The sequence below is a fragment of the Equus asinus genome, chromosome 1, assembly GCF_041296235.1.
Source record: "Equus asinus isolate D_3611 breed Donkey chromosome 1, EquAss-T2T_v2, whole genome shotgun sequence".
In the NCBI taxonomy this organism is placed as follows: domain Eukaryota; kingdom Metazoa; phylum Chordata; class Mammalia; order Perissodactyla; family Equidae; genus Equus; species Equus asinus.
Genome location: NC_091790.1, coordinates 124916967 through 124932359, shown reverse-complemented (window position 1 = coordinate 124932359; position 15393 = coordinate 124916967). Strand labels below are relative to the sequence as shown.

General features: G+C 39.5%; 1 protein-coding gene across 1 annotated transcript in view; it reads left to right on the top strand.

The window, feature by feature from the left end:
* KATNA1 (katanin catalytic subunit A1) overlaps positions 1–15037 on the top strand; it is a 32215-nt gene extending 17178 nt beyond the window's left edge. The window contains exons 5-11 of the mRNA XM_014850630.3: positions 3530–3651; positions 5300–5405; positions 6598–6756; positions 12248–12374; positions 12938–13072; positions 13391–13517; positions 14680–15037. Coding sequence (XP_014706116.1) covers positions 3530–3651; positions 5300–5405; positions 6598–6756; positions 12248–12374; positions 12938–13072; positions 13391–13517; positions 14680–14878 — 975 coding nt within the window. The 3' untranslated portion in view covers positions 14879–15037. The remainder of the gene's footprint in view (positions 1–3529; positions 3652–5299; positions 5406–6597; positions 6757–12247; positions 12375–12937; positions 13073–13390; positions 13518–14679) is intronic.
* Positions 15038–15393: the final 356 nt, after the last annotated feature.

Sequence of the window (15393 nt, the reverse complement as noted above, 5' to 3'; positions counted from 1 at the left end):
TGTAGTCATGCATCCCTGCACTTTCAGCAACGGCAGTTCTGTTTTAGTGCCTGAAACAAGGAAGGATATGGGGAGGGTGGCTAATGAATCTGGCCTTGGAATGGTATCAATTACCAGGGTTGCCCTGGCCTGTCGTCTAGGGTTTGGGTTGCAAGCCCTATAACTGTCTGTGGTCTGTAGAGCTCAATGTCCTATACCTTTTTCATTTTGTATCTATACTTTTATACCCTGAGAAATGATGTGTAGACTGGAGGTACTGTAATCAACATATCAGTTGTCTAAGAGAAATTAAATTAAATTAATAGGATCTGCTTGTTAAGGAGGAAAATAGAAAGCTTTTCAAAATATAAGGTGATCATTAAGAGTATGGGCTTTGGATTCAGGTAGACCTGTGTTTAAGCAGCAACTCTGCTGTTTCTGGCTATGTTACTGTAAGCTCTTTGGTCATTCTAAAATTTAATTCCCCATATTTAAAATTATTTTAACACTTGTCTCATAGAGTTTTCGTAGGATAAGTGAGATAGCATGTTCTGGTACCTGGTGCGTGCTCGACAAATGTTAGCTATTATTATTCCCAAACACTCCAGGTAACAGATTTGACTGTATTTGCTGTTGGCTTAAACAGTTTCCCCATTGCCTTTTTTAAAATTTTAATGAGATATTTAGAGGCTGATGACTACATTAAAAATACTCTTTAATTTATCCAAATGCAAAAGTAGAAATACTAGGTTAAAAGTAGGACAAAAATAAATTTCCCAAAAGGAGGCTTACTTAAAAAATGATCTGTTTTGAGTTGATTTTTGAGTAAGAGGTGAGACGTAGGTCAAGGTTCATTTTTTGTCTGTACGTGTCCCGCTGCTCCAGCACTGTTTGTTGAAAAGGCTGCATTTCTCCATTGAATTGCTTTTACAGCTTTCTCGAAAATCACTTGGGCATGTTAATGTGGGTCAATTTCTGGGTTCTCTGTTATGTTGCGTTGATATATTTATCTATCTCTCAACCAATACCCACAGTCTTGGTTACTGTAGCTATATAATAAGACTTGAAATTGGGTAGACTTACTTATCCCGTTTTATTTTTCCTTTTCTAAATTGTTTTAGCTATCGTAGTTCCGTTCTTTTTCTATATGAATTTTAGAATCAGCTTTTCTACATCTACAGAGTCTTGCTGAGATTTTGACAGGAATTATGTTAAACCTGTGTATCAGTTTGGGGAAAATTGATATCTTTATTATGTGGAGTCTTTTCAATCCATAAACATTTATCTCTTTTTATTTAGTTCTTTAACGTGTTTCATCAGCGTTGTATAGTTTTCAGCATACAGGTCTTGCATATGTTTTGTTAGATTTTATACCTATTTCAGTGCCTACATATTCATTGCTAGTATTTAGAAATATAATTGACTTTTTAAAGTTTTTTTAAATTGTAGTTTAAATGTATGTAACATATTTACCATTTAACCATGTTTAAGTGTGCAATTCAGTACAGTTGAGTTCATTCACAGTGTTCTGGAACCATCAGCGCTGTCCATCCACAGGACATTTTTAGTTTTGCAGAACTGAAACTCTGCACCCGTTAAACAGCAGTTTCCAGAAAAGGAGAACTGTTTTCTGTTTTGGTTCTTACGGAGGCTTCATTATGTGGACATGATGGATTCAGTCATTTGCCGTCGGTGCTTAATTGAACCTGCAGCCACTTTCCCTCCCCAGATGTTGGGAGGGCCTGTAAGTTCCAGCCGTCTAATCACAGGTTTGGTTCCCTGACAACAGCCCCATCCTGTGGTTGTCTAGGGCTTTCTCAAACTCAGCTCATTAACATAAACTCAGGTGTCATTGAAAGGGGTGTATTATGAATAACAGGACACCCCTTTCACCTTTACTGCTCTACAGCTCTTTCAGGGACTGGGAACCAAACTAAACATTATGACAAAAGATGCTAGAACTGGAAAGTGCTTTCTCTTTGTGTCTTCCTGTGCTTGCAGTGTAAGTGCCCATTAGTCTCTGGGGACAGTGTCTGCTTTCTCTCCCCCACAGCTGCTAGCACAGAACAGATTCTCGGTAAGTATCTGTGAATGCATAACAACTTCATAAATACTTAGAAGAAGAGACAGCCTTCTCCTGTTTTAAGTGTTGTACAATACCACCCGTGAATCTGTTGTTACTATTGGATACTGAGTTTGTAAATTGTGAGACAGACACTTATTTGGTCACCTAATAGAAGACTTTGAAAATCATAAATATTAGTTATGTCTAGACATTAATACTGACTTCAGACAGTGTCATTGGTGAAGAAATCATCACGTTGTAGGCAAAAAAATATTATGGAGATGGGGTAACAATCCTAGCACAAGACCGAGTAAATGATTATTTACCCTATCGCAGAGCTTCATAAATTTTCTTGGCTCATAAAATCCATGAGTGTCTCAGTATTTTTTTCACAGCACCTCTAGGAAAAAAGAAGACCCACCCACTTATGAAGAAGTTAGGTTCAAGCAGCTTTGTTTATATCCTAACAACACCTATTGAACACTGCACAGTTTCTCAGACCTGGGAGTCAGAGTGGACATTGCCCTCTCATTCCTCTTCCACGCTGATTTTTCCCACTGTAACTTTTATCTCAGCAACTGCTGAAAACCCGGCTTCACAAAAAATGCGGTGTTGTTGAGAGGAATGTAGCGGTCTTAGTGTAGAAACTGTGAACGCCCTCGAGCGCGTGGTTCGCCCAGTGTTCAGCAGACGTTGCTGTGTTTCCCTCAGATGTCTGAATACTCCGCGGTGCCCTGTGAGTCTGCCCCGTGCCTGGAGCACTTCAGTACACAGTTTGGGAACTGAGGCCCCAGTGACTCTCGTCACAGAGGATGGCAGGCATCTCACCTAAGGACTGAGATGTCCCTATGGGAGGAGGGGAGGGAATAGTGGAAGAGGATGCTTTAGGAGCATTAATGAGGACTTGAGTACGTGGTTAAAGATTGAGCCATATTCTTAGCTGAATAAACATCTGTCTTTAACCTTGGCTCCTCTAAAGGTTTGAGATAAATGTCCTACATATCCAGTATTCACTAGTGACCACAGTTAATCTCAGTATTAGTTTTTTTGATTCTTGCCAGCTCATATGCATAATATTTTTATTTTTCTTTAACACTTTTGTCATACATTTTGTGTAAAAATAAAAATGGAGTAGGAAACTCTGAGATTGATGTAGAAGGATGACTTATAGTCTTTGATTCCATCCTTAATACTTGAACTGTTATATTTGCTTTTTAAAAGAATATCACTGAGTCCAGTCTTTGTTTCTGACTCACAGAAACTTTCCCCCCCAGTCTAGCTTTACCCTTTATTTCATGAAATAGTTTTGCAGTAACCCAATAGACATTCTTTTTTTTTTAATGATTGTATTTTTTTTCATTTGTTTGTTTTCAGATGTACATCATAATATATTTCGAATTCTGTGTAGATTACGTCATGTTCACCACCCGAATCACAGAAACTTTTAAGTCAATCCAAAGCTCTTGTTTTTTTCTCCCAATGCAGAACAAATCACCCGCTGCGGTTACAGAAGCAGAGACAAATAAGTTTGATAGCACTGGATATGACAAGGACTTAGTAGAAGCTTTGGAAAGGGATATAATTTCTCAGAATCCCAATGTTCGATGGTAAGTTACATCACAGCAACATAGTTGGGTACTGATCATGCTTTCGGCAACAGAAACTGGAGCAGATGTGGGCACGCACTGAAGCTCGGTCCTTGGGGATAGAACCAGAGTACGTACAGTGTGAGCAGGACACATAATGACAAACTTCACTTCGGTTCAGGCTGTACCAGTTTTTTGGCTGAGAATTTTTTATTTAATAAAATTAGTAATAATAGCAGTAAAATAAAATTTTTATTAAATAAAAAACTCATATACAGAATGGGAGTAAGGTCACAGAGATGTTGTCTTCCTCTTGGGACAGCTTCTCCTGGTTGAAATGGCACTGATTCTTAGGCATGTGTGCTGCTTGCTGCTGGTTGTCTCTGGGTTTATCCAATAGATGCAGCTTTTGTTTCATCTTACTTAAAGCAGTGATTCTCAACTGTTAGTATTATATCTAATCAGAGAGGTAGTTTACCACAGTGAGTTATAAAAGCTCCCTTTCCCACAAAGTTAGGTACATTCTGTTATTTTACTTATTTATTTATTTATTTATTTTGAGGAAGATTTGCCCTGAGCTAACATCCACTGCCAGTCCTCCTCTTTTTGCTGAGGAAGACTGGCCCTGAGCTAACATCCGTGCCCGTCTTCCTCTACTTTATATGTGGGACACCTGCCACAGCGTGGGTTGATAATCAGTGCGTAGGTCCACACCCAGGGTCTGAACTGGCAAATCCTGGGCCACCGAAGTGCAGCACATGAGCTTAAACACTACACCACCAGGCGGGCCCTGTCATATGTTTTTTGTTAAAACCTTAATGATTTTTAGATATGATTTTTGGAATATTTTTGAAATATTTTTTTGTATTTTGGTATTTGATATTTATACAACAAACAGAGATTTTCGTAAGAAACGCTCCGTGTAGCAGCAGCAGCAGCAGCAGTGTTCTAGTGGTGTAGGTGACGTCCTCACAGTCTCGGCGACACTCTAACCTTGGTGTCTACCAAGTCTTACTAGGGTTGGGGGCAGGCAGCAGTGTTGCAGCCTGTCTCTGCTTTATGCCCTTTCTGTTCTTTATGGCTTTTTTTTAATGGGCTCATTGTTTCTATATCATGGAGTTTATGGAAGGAGTATCGTAAGAGCAAGAATTTATAATGAGATGGCATAATACTACTAAAGGTGGGGCCACAGACCTGTGTTCTCAGTGGCCACGCTGAAGATCATTACTGCCAAGAACTGAAGATATGCACTGTACTCTCTACGTATCCTAGTTGGCATGGCAGTCCTCATCACAGTGCGTTAGTTCACTGGGCCTACGCAGAGGCTTGACGTTCTGCCAGCAGCATGAAGTCGTGTGCTTCCAGCGGTTCTCAAGAATGCCTACATAGATGGGGGCTGGCCCCGTGGTGTAGTGGTTAGGTTCAGCGCACTTCACTTGGGCAGCACAGGTTCATGGGTTCAAATCCCAGGTGTGGACCTACATCACTCATCAGCCATGCTTTGCTGGCAACCCGCATATAAAGTGGAGGAAGACTGGCATAAATGTTAGCTCAGGGAGAACCTTCCTCCAGTGAAGACAAGAAAAAAAAGTCTAACAAAAAAGAATGACTACATAGAGTTAAATATATACTCTCATAGATTGTTGATAACATAAATCTTCTCTTTCAGGGATGATATTGCTGATTTAGTAGAAGCTAAAAAGTTGCTTAAGGAAGCTGTGGTGTTACCAATGTGGATGCCAGAATTCTTTAAGGGCATTAGGAGACCATGGAAAGTAAGTTTATTACTATATGTCATTGCATATTACATATGTCATTACATTACAATATTACATATTGTCAAAGTGAATGTCAAGTGCATTGCCATAGAAAGCCAGTGTTTATCTGTATTGGGAAAAGTGAGGGGACAAAATAGATAAAGAAAATTTTAAATTAAAAAGTATTTGTTGTGTTGTCAGAATTTTCCTTAGAACAAAAGCTCTTGCAAGGTTCCCAGAGTAAGAAATGGGTATGCTGTGATCTTTGGGAAGTTGGACACACAGCAGATTTAGAATGAGCTTTTACTTGCAAGTTTAAACGAGTCACCCAATGTAAAAACACTCCATTTTATGTGTCATGTTGCAGAACTTATATCCTGTATTTCTTGGAATTGTTCTTAAGAAATTAATGGACATATCTGCATCTAATGAGTACTTTGTTAAAGTCAAGAGCTGATCTGAAAAGAGTCTGTCAAAAAAACTCCTTCTTAGATTTGGAAAATGTGCTAATGGCTAACTCTGCGCTTATTATTTTTAAAAATTGTTTAAATGTTAAGTAATAAGCAAGGTACAAAATTATAGACATACTTTGAGTATAACTATGTAAAAAAAGACCTTAATTTGTTTGAGCAAAAAGACCAGCAGGAGTATGTCCAGATGCCAGTGACACCTGTGTTAGGGTATGCTATTACAGTATCAGTGTCATCATATTGACTATATTTCTTCTCATCTCTGAGTTCCACATTTTTAATAATGTAGTTACCTTACTTTTGTAATGGAAAAATTAAATTTGTGATAAAGTATCCTTCTGTTTATCTTTTATTTGTCTTAATAAGTTGGTTGAAGATTGATCCTGAGTGGGGCTGGCCCAGTGGCCTAGCAGTTAAGTTCGTGCGCTCTACTTGGGCAGCCCAGGCTTTGCCAGTTCAGATGCTGGGTGTGGAACTACACACCACTCACCAAGCCATGCTGTGGCAGCATCCCACACAGAAGAACTAGAAGGACCTACAACTAGGACATACAGCTATGCACTGGGGCCTTGGGGAGAAAAAAAAAGAGGAAGATTGGCAATAGATGTTAGCTCAGGGCAAATCTTCCTCACCACAAAGCATACTAAAAAGAAAAGAAAATTGATCCTTAGTAGTGGAATTCTTGGGAATTAGAACGATGGCAGATAACTCCTTTGCTTACCGTGTTGTCTTCCCCACAGGGAGTGTTGATGGTTGGCCCGCCTGGCACGGGGAAGACCCTCCTTGCTAAAGCAGTAGCTACGGAATGCAAGACAACGTTCTTCAACGTCTCTTCCTCTACCCTGACCTCCAAATACAGAGGGGAGTCGGAGAAGCTTGTTCGTCTGCTCTTTGAAATGGTGAGTGTTTGAGTCAACTCAATGATGCTATACCTCTGAAAGGGGAGAAGTGAGTTGTGACTGTCTGCAGTGTGTACAAAATAGCTAGGCACGATGAGCTTGTGCCCAGAGTGTGGTTTCCTGTGACCTTGGAGCTGGAATCCCTTACTCACACAAGTAACTGCATTTCTCTTTGTCTCCTTTCCTCTGGAGGAAGAGCCATCTGTTAGCTTATGGGTATGCTCACACTATGAGATCTACACCACTCATCTGTTATAGGAATTTGAAAATATTATGTTTTTTAAATCAGTAGCCTTAGTCATAATATGGTAAATGCAATATTATAATAATAAAGCAAAAAGGTGAAAACTGTAAGTAGTTGTGGAACTTAGATCACCTCTGATCTTTTTTTTTTTTTTTGAGGAAGATTAGCCCTGAGTTAACATCTGCTGCCAATCCTCCTCTTTTTGCTGAGGAAGACTGGCCCTGAGCTAACATCCATGCCCATCTTCCTCTACTTTATATGTGAGACGCCTACCGCAGCATGGCTTGCCGTGCAGCACTGTGTCCACACCCAGGATCTGAACTGGTGAACCCCGGGCTGTCAAAGTGAAACGTGCAAACTTCACCACTACGCCACAGGCCAACCCACCTCTAATCTGTTAATTATACCAAATACCCTGAGTTTAATGACCCAATCTTTGGATTAAGTTCTTTGATTCTTTGAGTTTCTTTTTCCTTCTTCCACCCTCACTAACCTTAGTATCAGTAGGAGAAACATAATTCAGCAGGTTTTGATAGAGTGTTTGGATGGACTTCAGCAGCTTTTTAGACTTCAGACTTTGTTAAGCTTCACTAATTATTTCAGTCTTGCCTCATTTAAGAAATAGTGTAGTTACATGTATTAGGACAGAGTTATGCTTATTGTGTAGACAGTGACAAAGACTTGCATTCCTAATCTTAAAGGATTTATCTAAGGATAACACCTTAGTTGACCATGCTAATATCATAACCAGATCTTCCTTCCTAGGATCAGAATAAAATACAACAAGCAAACAAAAACCCTCACAATTTCAGTTTATCCATTTCCTGTAAAAGCTCATTCCTGTTTCAATTCCCATTTTCTTTCTCCTTCAACTTCGATAATTCATAAGTCAGGATGCAAATTCTAACAGGTTCTTAATGGTTTACTGACAGTCCACACCACAATCGGAGTGTAATGGGGACCCTTTTAGAGGAATTAGTTTGCCCTTTGCTTCAGGGGGAAAAAATTTGTATTGCTAGTATGCCAGCATAACTAGGCCTTTTAAAATGTAAGCTCTAAAAGCCAATATGGAAATTCCTCAAAAAATTAAGAATAGAACTACCGTATGATCCAGCTATTCCACTTCTAAGTGTTTATCCAAAGAGTACAAAAACACTAATTGGAAAAGATTGTGCACCCGTATATTCATTGCAGCATTATTACAATAGTCAAGATATGGAAACAACCTAAGTGTCCATCAGCAGATGAATGGATAAAGAAGATGCGGTGTATATATACACACACACACATATATATATACTCAGCCATAGAAAAAAAGATGAACTCTGGCCATTTGTGACAACAGAGATGGACCTTGAGGGTATTATGCTAAGTGAAATAAGTCAGATAGAAAAAGACAAATACCATATGATTTCACTCATGTGGAATATGAAAATAAACAAATGAACAAAACCAGAAAAACCCACATATTTACGGAGAACAGATTGGTGATTACCAGAGGGGAAGGGGATTGTGGGGAGGGTGAAGCGGGTACAGTCAATTGTATGGTGATCATGGAAACTAGATTTTGGTGGTGAGCACAATGTAGTACATGTGGAAGTCAAATTATAATGTTGCATACATAAAATGTATATAATGTTAGAAACCAGTGTTAGCTTGATAAAAAATTTTTGTTTAAATGTAAGCAAATAGAGTGAGTGGCTAAGTGTTGAGTTTTTAGAGTCTGCTGGCCTGGGTTCAGATCCCACCTCTGTCACTTTCCTAGCTGGGAAAAGAGCCCAAGTGTGGGCACATTCCTTTCCTGATCCCCAGCTGCTTAATGGATGAGAAGAGGACAGTCACATAGGACCTACCTCTAATGTTCGCAGGGTGAAACAGGCCGATACATGTAAACTACTTAATACAGAGCCTGGCTCACAGGGGCTCATAGATGTTAGCTGTTGCTGTTTAAGAATTATTTGATGTATAGGATAGGGTTTTTATAGTCAAGAAAACTGACTGTTTTCTCCTCTGAGGGGAAACCCCTCACAAAGTGCTAATTTGCAGTTTTTTCTGGTGAGGTTTGTGAGGCATATCAAACAGCTGATTTTCTCCTGGCTTCCCCGGTATTGCCCAGGAAGGTCTTGGCTGTGGTGAAATAAGGCCCAGCTGCTCTGGAGTGTGCTCCTTTGAGTTGCCAACTTGAGCGTGGCTCAGTCACAGACCCGTGCCTGTGGTTCGGAGCTTCTGCCTTTGTGGCTTTGAGGGTTAGTATTCAAAACAGTGTGATCGTTTTTCTTTTCAGATGGGTCTCTCAAGGAGTAAGATTGCACTGCCTCTCGCATCTTGGTTTTGACTGCTCTGTAGATGATTGCCTCTCTCTTGAGGCCCACCGAGAATCGCTCAGAGGGAGCCTCCTCATCTTACCTTAAATGAGGCCACTTAAACACTATAAAAATCTGTCCAGGATTTTCCATATGACATGGGAACAAACACATACAAAAGCTTTTAATTTAACTGTATTTTTATTGTATTGTCAAGAACTTTCATTTTCAAGTGTCAGAAACCTGATCAAATGAGTTTAAACAAAAAGAATAATATGTAGGGTCATATAACTGGGAATATTCCTAAGTTATTTTTTAGATTTTTAGGCCAGCAGGATCCAGCAATTCCTGCGTCCTTGGGAATCTCTCTCTGACCTTTGGCTGTCTTAGCTCTGGGTTGGTTTTGACTTTAGGCAGGCCCATGGGCTGGTTAGGATCACATCAGAGGCTTAAGCCTTCTTTTTATTGTCTTCATGGTAATCCCAGAGAAATTAGCCCTCATTTCTCAGTTGTTCCAGCAAGAGTCCAGGGACTAATGTTGGGCCTGTTTGGAGTCACATACCCATGCCATCATTTTGGTGGGAGAATTGGAGTGACCTGATTGGCCAGGCCTGAGTCATGCCCCTGGGACTCCAGTGGAGTTGGCCTCTCTTGAAGTCATAAAATAAGAATGGAAAAGGGATGATTTCTGAATGAAAAAGAGGACTTCTTTTACCAGAAGGGATGCTGTGCAGACAACATTTGGTGTCCACTCCAAAACTCTGTAGTACTTTCCTGGCCCATTTTACATGTGCCACACAGCCTCTGCTTTCAGTCAGACCCTTTTACACCCCCTCAGTATCAGAGAAGAATCCATTAGTTTTTGCTTGTTCTGGCAAGAAACGGATTGAAATTTAATTTTTGTCAATGTATGTTCTATTGGTAGATGATTTCTAGCTAGAATTTTGAGAATTTTCTTGGATGCTTTCATGATGATAAGTTCATTCTCTCCCCTTGTCCATTTCTTGAAAAGAAAGTACAAAAATTTTTGTATATAGTACCTAAAATCTAAGTAGGATGCCTTATTAAAAATGAAGTTATCCCTTTGGAGGGAATAGATGACTTAGAATTCAAATTTTCTATTAAAAAAGAAAGTGAAGTTTAAATATTAGGATTTTCCAAGTGAACACACTAAAACTGCATCTGTACTTTGGAGGCACAGTGCTTGCAGCACAGTTAATTGCCTCTTAGAGGACACTAGATTATAACCTTATGGTCCAGAAGAATTGATAGACCCAGGACAATTGCATGTTCAAGTCTATGTTGTTGACTTGCCTTTGCGGACTTTTAATTTTAGAAAAATCTTTAAAATGCTGTGTGTTCACTCTAAGTCTGTTTTAAGAAATCTTTGACATCATTTAGTTTCAAACTTCCTTTTTCAGTGATTCTTTAATTTTGGATACTTCATTTAAAATATCCTGAACAGGGGCCTGGCCCGGTGACGTAGTGGTTAACTTCCCACATTCCGCTCTGGCGGCCCAGGGTTCTCGGGTTCGCATCCTGGCTGCAGACCTACACACGCTCCTCAAGCCAGCATCCCACATACAAAAAGGACAACCATTGGCACAGATGTTAGCTCAGGGCCAATCTTCCTCACACACACACACACACACACAATTAACAATAAATTTCTTTAGTTACTGTAATAAATTGCTTTTTCAAATCTCCTTAAGAGAAAGGTGAAACTCTGGAGAGTCTTACACAGCTGTTACTAGATCAATACTTGACTAGATCTGTTATTTATTGGATCAGTCTCCCCATTCTTTGATTTGAGGAAGGAATGCACTTAAGGTGCAAAAATAAAGTTGGGGGATATGTACATGGTACAACATAGATGAACCTTGAAACATTATGCTATGTGAAAGAAGCCAGACACAAAAAACCAGATATTGTATGATTCTGTTTATATGAAATGTCCAGAATAGGCAAATCCATAGAGACAGATAATAGATTAGTGATTGCCAGGGGCTGATGGGAAGGAAGTATGGGTTATGTTTTGGGGGCAATGAAAATATCCTGGAATTTGATAGTGGTGATGGTTGCACAACATTGTGAATGTACTAAATACTTTGTACACTTTAAAATGGTTTAAATGGTGAATTTTATCCAAAAAAACTTGGGTCATGTAAATTGACTCTTCTGATTGACTACTTAAGAGGATAAAAATAGTATGTATTACTCAAATGAAAAAATGGCAATTTAATTAGAATTTCTTAGAGGGCATCTATATGATTTTATTTAAGGTAATGGTTCCCTATAACCAAATTTGTTCTAGAACTTGAGAACACTTACCAGTATCTGTAGATGTTTTCCTACCAGTTACCCATATCATTGTGTTGTACAGGATAATCTTGTATTTGTCACTCATACATAAGTATAAACAGCCACTTATAGTACTGAATGGTACAAAAGATTGCCATGTAATATCTAAGTATATGATAAGTCTGTATTAGAAGCTATAGTTTATGGGGGCCGGCCCAGTAGCCAAGTGGTTAAGTTCGCATGCTCTGCTTCGGCGGCCCAGGGTTTCACCAGTTCGGATCCTGGCTGCGGACCTAGCACTGCTCGTCACCCTGAGGTGGCGCTGAGGCGGCGTCCCACACAGCACAACCAGAAGGACCTACAACTAGAACGTACTACTGTGGACCCCGGGGGCTTTGGGGAGAAGAGGAAGAAAAGAAGATGGGCAGCAGATGTCAGCTCAGGTGCCAATCTTTGAAAAAAAGAGAAGAAAGAAGCCGTATTTTAGTTGTTCCAAGTTCCAATTCTGTCTTCTCCCTCCAGTATTAGGGCAAGAGGGAGGGATGCACAATGTGGCAGGCTCCTCAACTGTTTCCTAATTGCTAAACTATAAACTATTTTTAAATGAAATAAAAATCTGGCATTGCACGGTTTCTTCCTTTAGGCTCGGTTTTATTCTCCAGCCACCATCTTTATTGATGAGATAGATTCCATTTGCAGTCGCAGAGGGACGTCTGAGGAGCACGAGGCAAGCAGAAGGGTGAAGGCTGAGCTGCTGGTTCAGATGGATGGTATGCCTGTGTCTCTCCACAGATGACGGGGGAGGGAGGTTGTGCAGCATCTCCAGCCCCAGCAGATCAAGCTCTTGTCACAGTGCTGACCCACACCGCTCAAGACGACTAGAGGGGGCTGGCAAGGAGGTCCTGGAGGTTGACAGCAGTTAATTGGGTACACTGACAGTAGTCAGAGGCCAGAAATAATGGCTATTCACAGGGCACCCTTTGGCATATACACTTATTTCTTCTTGTTAGCTATGAAATTGAAATAAATGCAGATAAATTGGCTTTAGGGATAAATGCCTTTGAAAATTAAAAAAAAAAAAATTGGTATGTAGTTGAGCCGAGCTGGCCTTTGATTAAATCTATTTTGAGTCATATTTTTTGCATACTACAAAAACTCCCTTTTCTTGGACTACATATTCACATATGTTACCCGTTAGCTTTATAAGTCTTAAGTAGACTTGAAGATTCTATTACCGTGTAATGTGCTAAGTATTTGATGGTGTTTAAATAACTGAGCTGTATTTTGTGTGGTCTGATTTAGATGTTTTACTCTCTCCTTACACTTCTTTCAGGTGTTGGAGGTGCTTCTGAAAATGACGACCCTTCCAAAATGGTGATGGTTCTGGCAGCTACTAATTTTCCCTGGGATATCGATGAGGCCTTAAGACGACGTCTTGAGAAAAGAATCTATATTCCATTACCGTCAGGTATCTTCATTTGAATCTTGTCAGAAAGCTGATGTTAACTATTTGTTAGTTTTATGTAAACATTTTAAAATTTGGTATTAATTAACTTTAAGAGACAAATGTAGGATGTCTTTCTTCATATTAACTGGCTTGGCTATATCTCGCGCCTGAAAGCCTTGATACTAAGAAATTTAAGATTCAGTGAGGAATGGCTCTTAAATTTTTAAGCGGATGAAGTCTAAGAATTGGGAAACGATTTCGCACACAAAGTAGACTTAAAAAATAATACACTGTGTTTATGTTGAAGGCTTACATGTTTACATTCGTCTCTACCATTAGCAAAGGGCAGGGAAGAGCTCTTACGAATAAGTCTGCGTGAGCTGGAACTGGCTGATGATGTTGACCTTGCAAGTATAGCAGAAAACATGGAAGGTTATTCAGGTGCGGACATTACCAATGTGTGCAGGTATGAATTAATTTGGACGGATAGGTTTCTGTGGGTATAAATTTCTATTGTGAAGTTTTTAGTCTGAATTAAGATAGATGAGGAATAGACCCTCACATTACAGTCCATAGTCAGAGACCCAAGTTTTGGTATTGTTAGTGTTAGCAGGTGCTGGTAAAATATTTGGGTATCTTGCACGTTAGTGAAGAGTCTGCAGTTCATTTGAAAGCCACAAGTTCAAGAAGCTAATGTTAGAACAACTGGTGTGAAATAGAAAATCAATAATTGTCTTGGATTAAAAAAGTTGTTGTGTGTTTGTTCAGTATACTGTTAGGTAGGAAACATAATTGTGAAATAGATTGATTTGGCATGCCCAAGGAAAGTACAGTCTCATTTTCAGTGAAAGTGTCCTAAATGTGATAGAACAGCAGTAAAAAGGAAAAAAAAGACTGTCTCTAATCCAGCTGATTCAAGTAGGCTTTGCCCTAATCTGAGTCCTGGCTCAGATGCTCTTTGTCAGTGCCAGACTGCACCCGTGTCCTCATCTCTGAAGCCAGCCCAGCGTGCAGGTTCTTGTGCGGGTTCCTGATGGTGTGTGTAGATGAAGCAGCTCTGGGGTGCTGTCCCTTTGCGTAAATGGTGTCTGCTGTTAAGGATGAAACTGGGCGAAGGGAAAGAGGTCCTTGAGTCTGAAGTTTCTCCTTTTTTTAAAGAAACAAGCGCTCAATAGGGAGAGGGCAAGGAGAAGCCACCTAACTTGATCATTGAGCTTTCCCTACACAGGGTAGAAAATATTTCATTTTCTAGGTAACAGGTTCTTTCCTGCCTCTGTGAGGCTTAGTCTTCATTTTATTGGACACCTACAGTGAGAGTCAATTATAAGTATAAATTCAATTGCTGGCTTCTTTATTATACTTTTTTACTTTTTCTTGGGCTTTATGCTCAGTATCAGTTATTTAAATTGATTAGTATCCTTATTTCATCATGGAAGATTCAGCTTCTAAAAAACAACTCAGAACAGGTCTTATATTCTGATACAAGATTCTAGACAATACTACATATGTACATATAATAAGATCATAATTACAGAATGTTATAACACACACTGAAAACAATTTCTATTCACAGGTTTTCTTTGAATCGAAATACCACTTTGTGTTTTTTTTTTTAATTTAAAACCTAGGGATGCATCCTTGATGGCAATGAGAAGGCGTATTGAAGGTTTGACCCCAGAAGAAATCCGAAATCTTTCAAGAGAAGAAATGCACATGCCTACAACTATGGAGGATTTTGAAATGGCTTTAAAAAAGGTTTCTAAGTCAGTATCTGCTGCAGACATTGAAAGATATGAGAAATGGATATTTGAGTTTGGATCATGCTAAATTCTCACATGTAAACGGTGAGAAACCTGCCTTAAGCATCTGAATAATAATTAAATGTAGTATTCCATTGCACCGAGTACTCTTATTTTTTTTAAAACTTTCGTAATGGTAAGATTTAAAAAAAACCTTATGATTCTGAATAAAAGGCAATTTTTCAAAGCTGCAAGCAAATTTGTTTTATTTTAGAATTACCTGATTTCTTTCATTGACCACAAATGTTGCAACACAAATGCTGTTAGTCAGCTTGGAAAACTGTCTTTATATGTACTTCTAAGTAGTATAGCATCTTCTCTTCCACTGTGTGTGCCTGCTGTTCCTTCTGGGGAATAAGACTGGCTCTGGCTCCTTGGATGCCAGTGAATAAGTGAAAATTCCTGAACATTCTTAAACAAGTAGCCAGTTGAGGCATGAACCGTGCACACCCAGTATGCCTGCCTTCCTGCCTGGTGTTATGGTGGCTTTCCTCCTCTTCCTGGGAGAGCTTTAAAGACGCTTCATTCTACTGTGCATTTAAA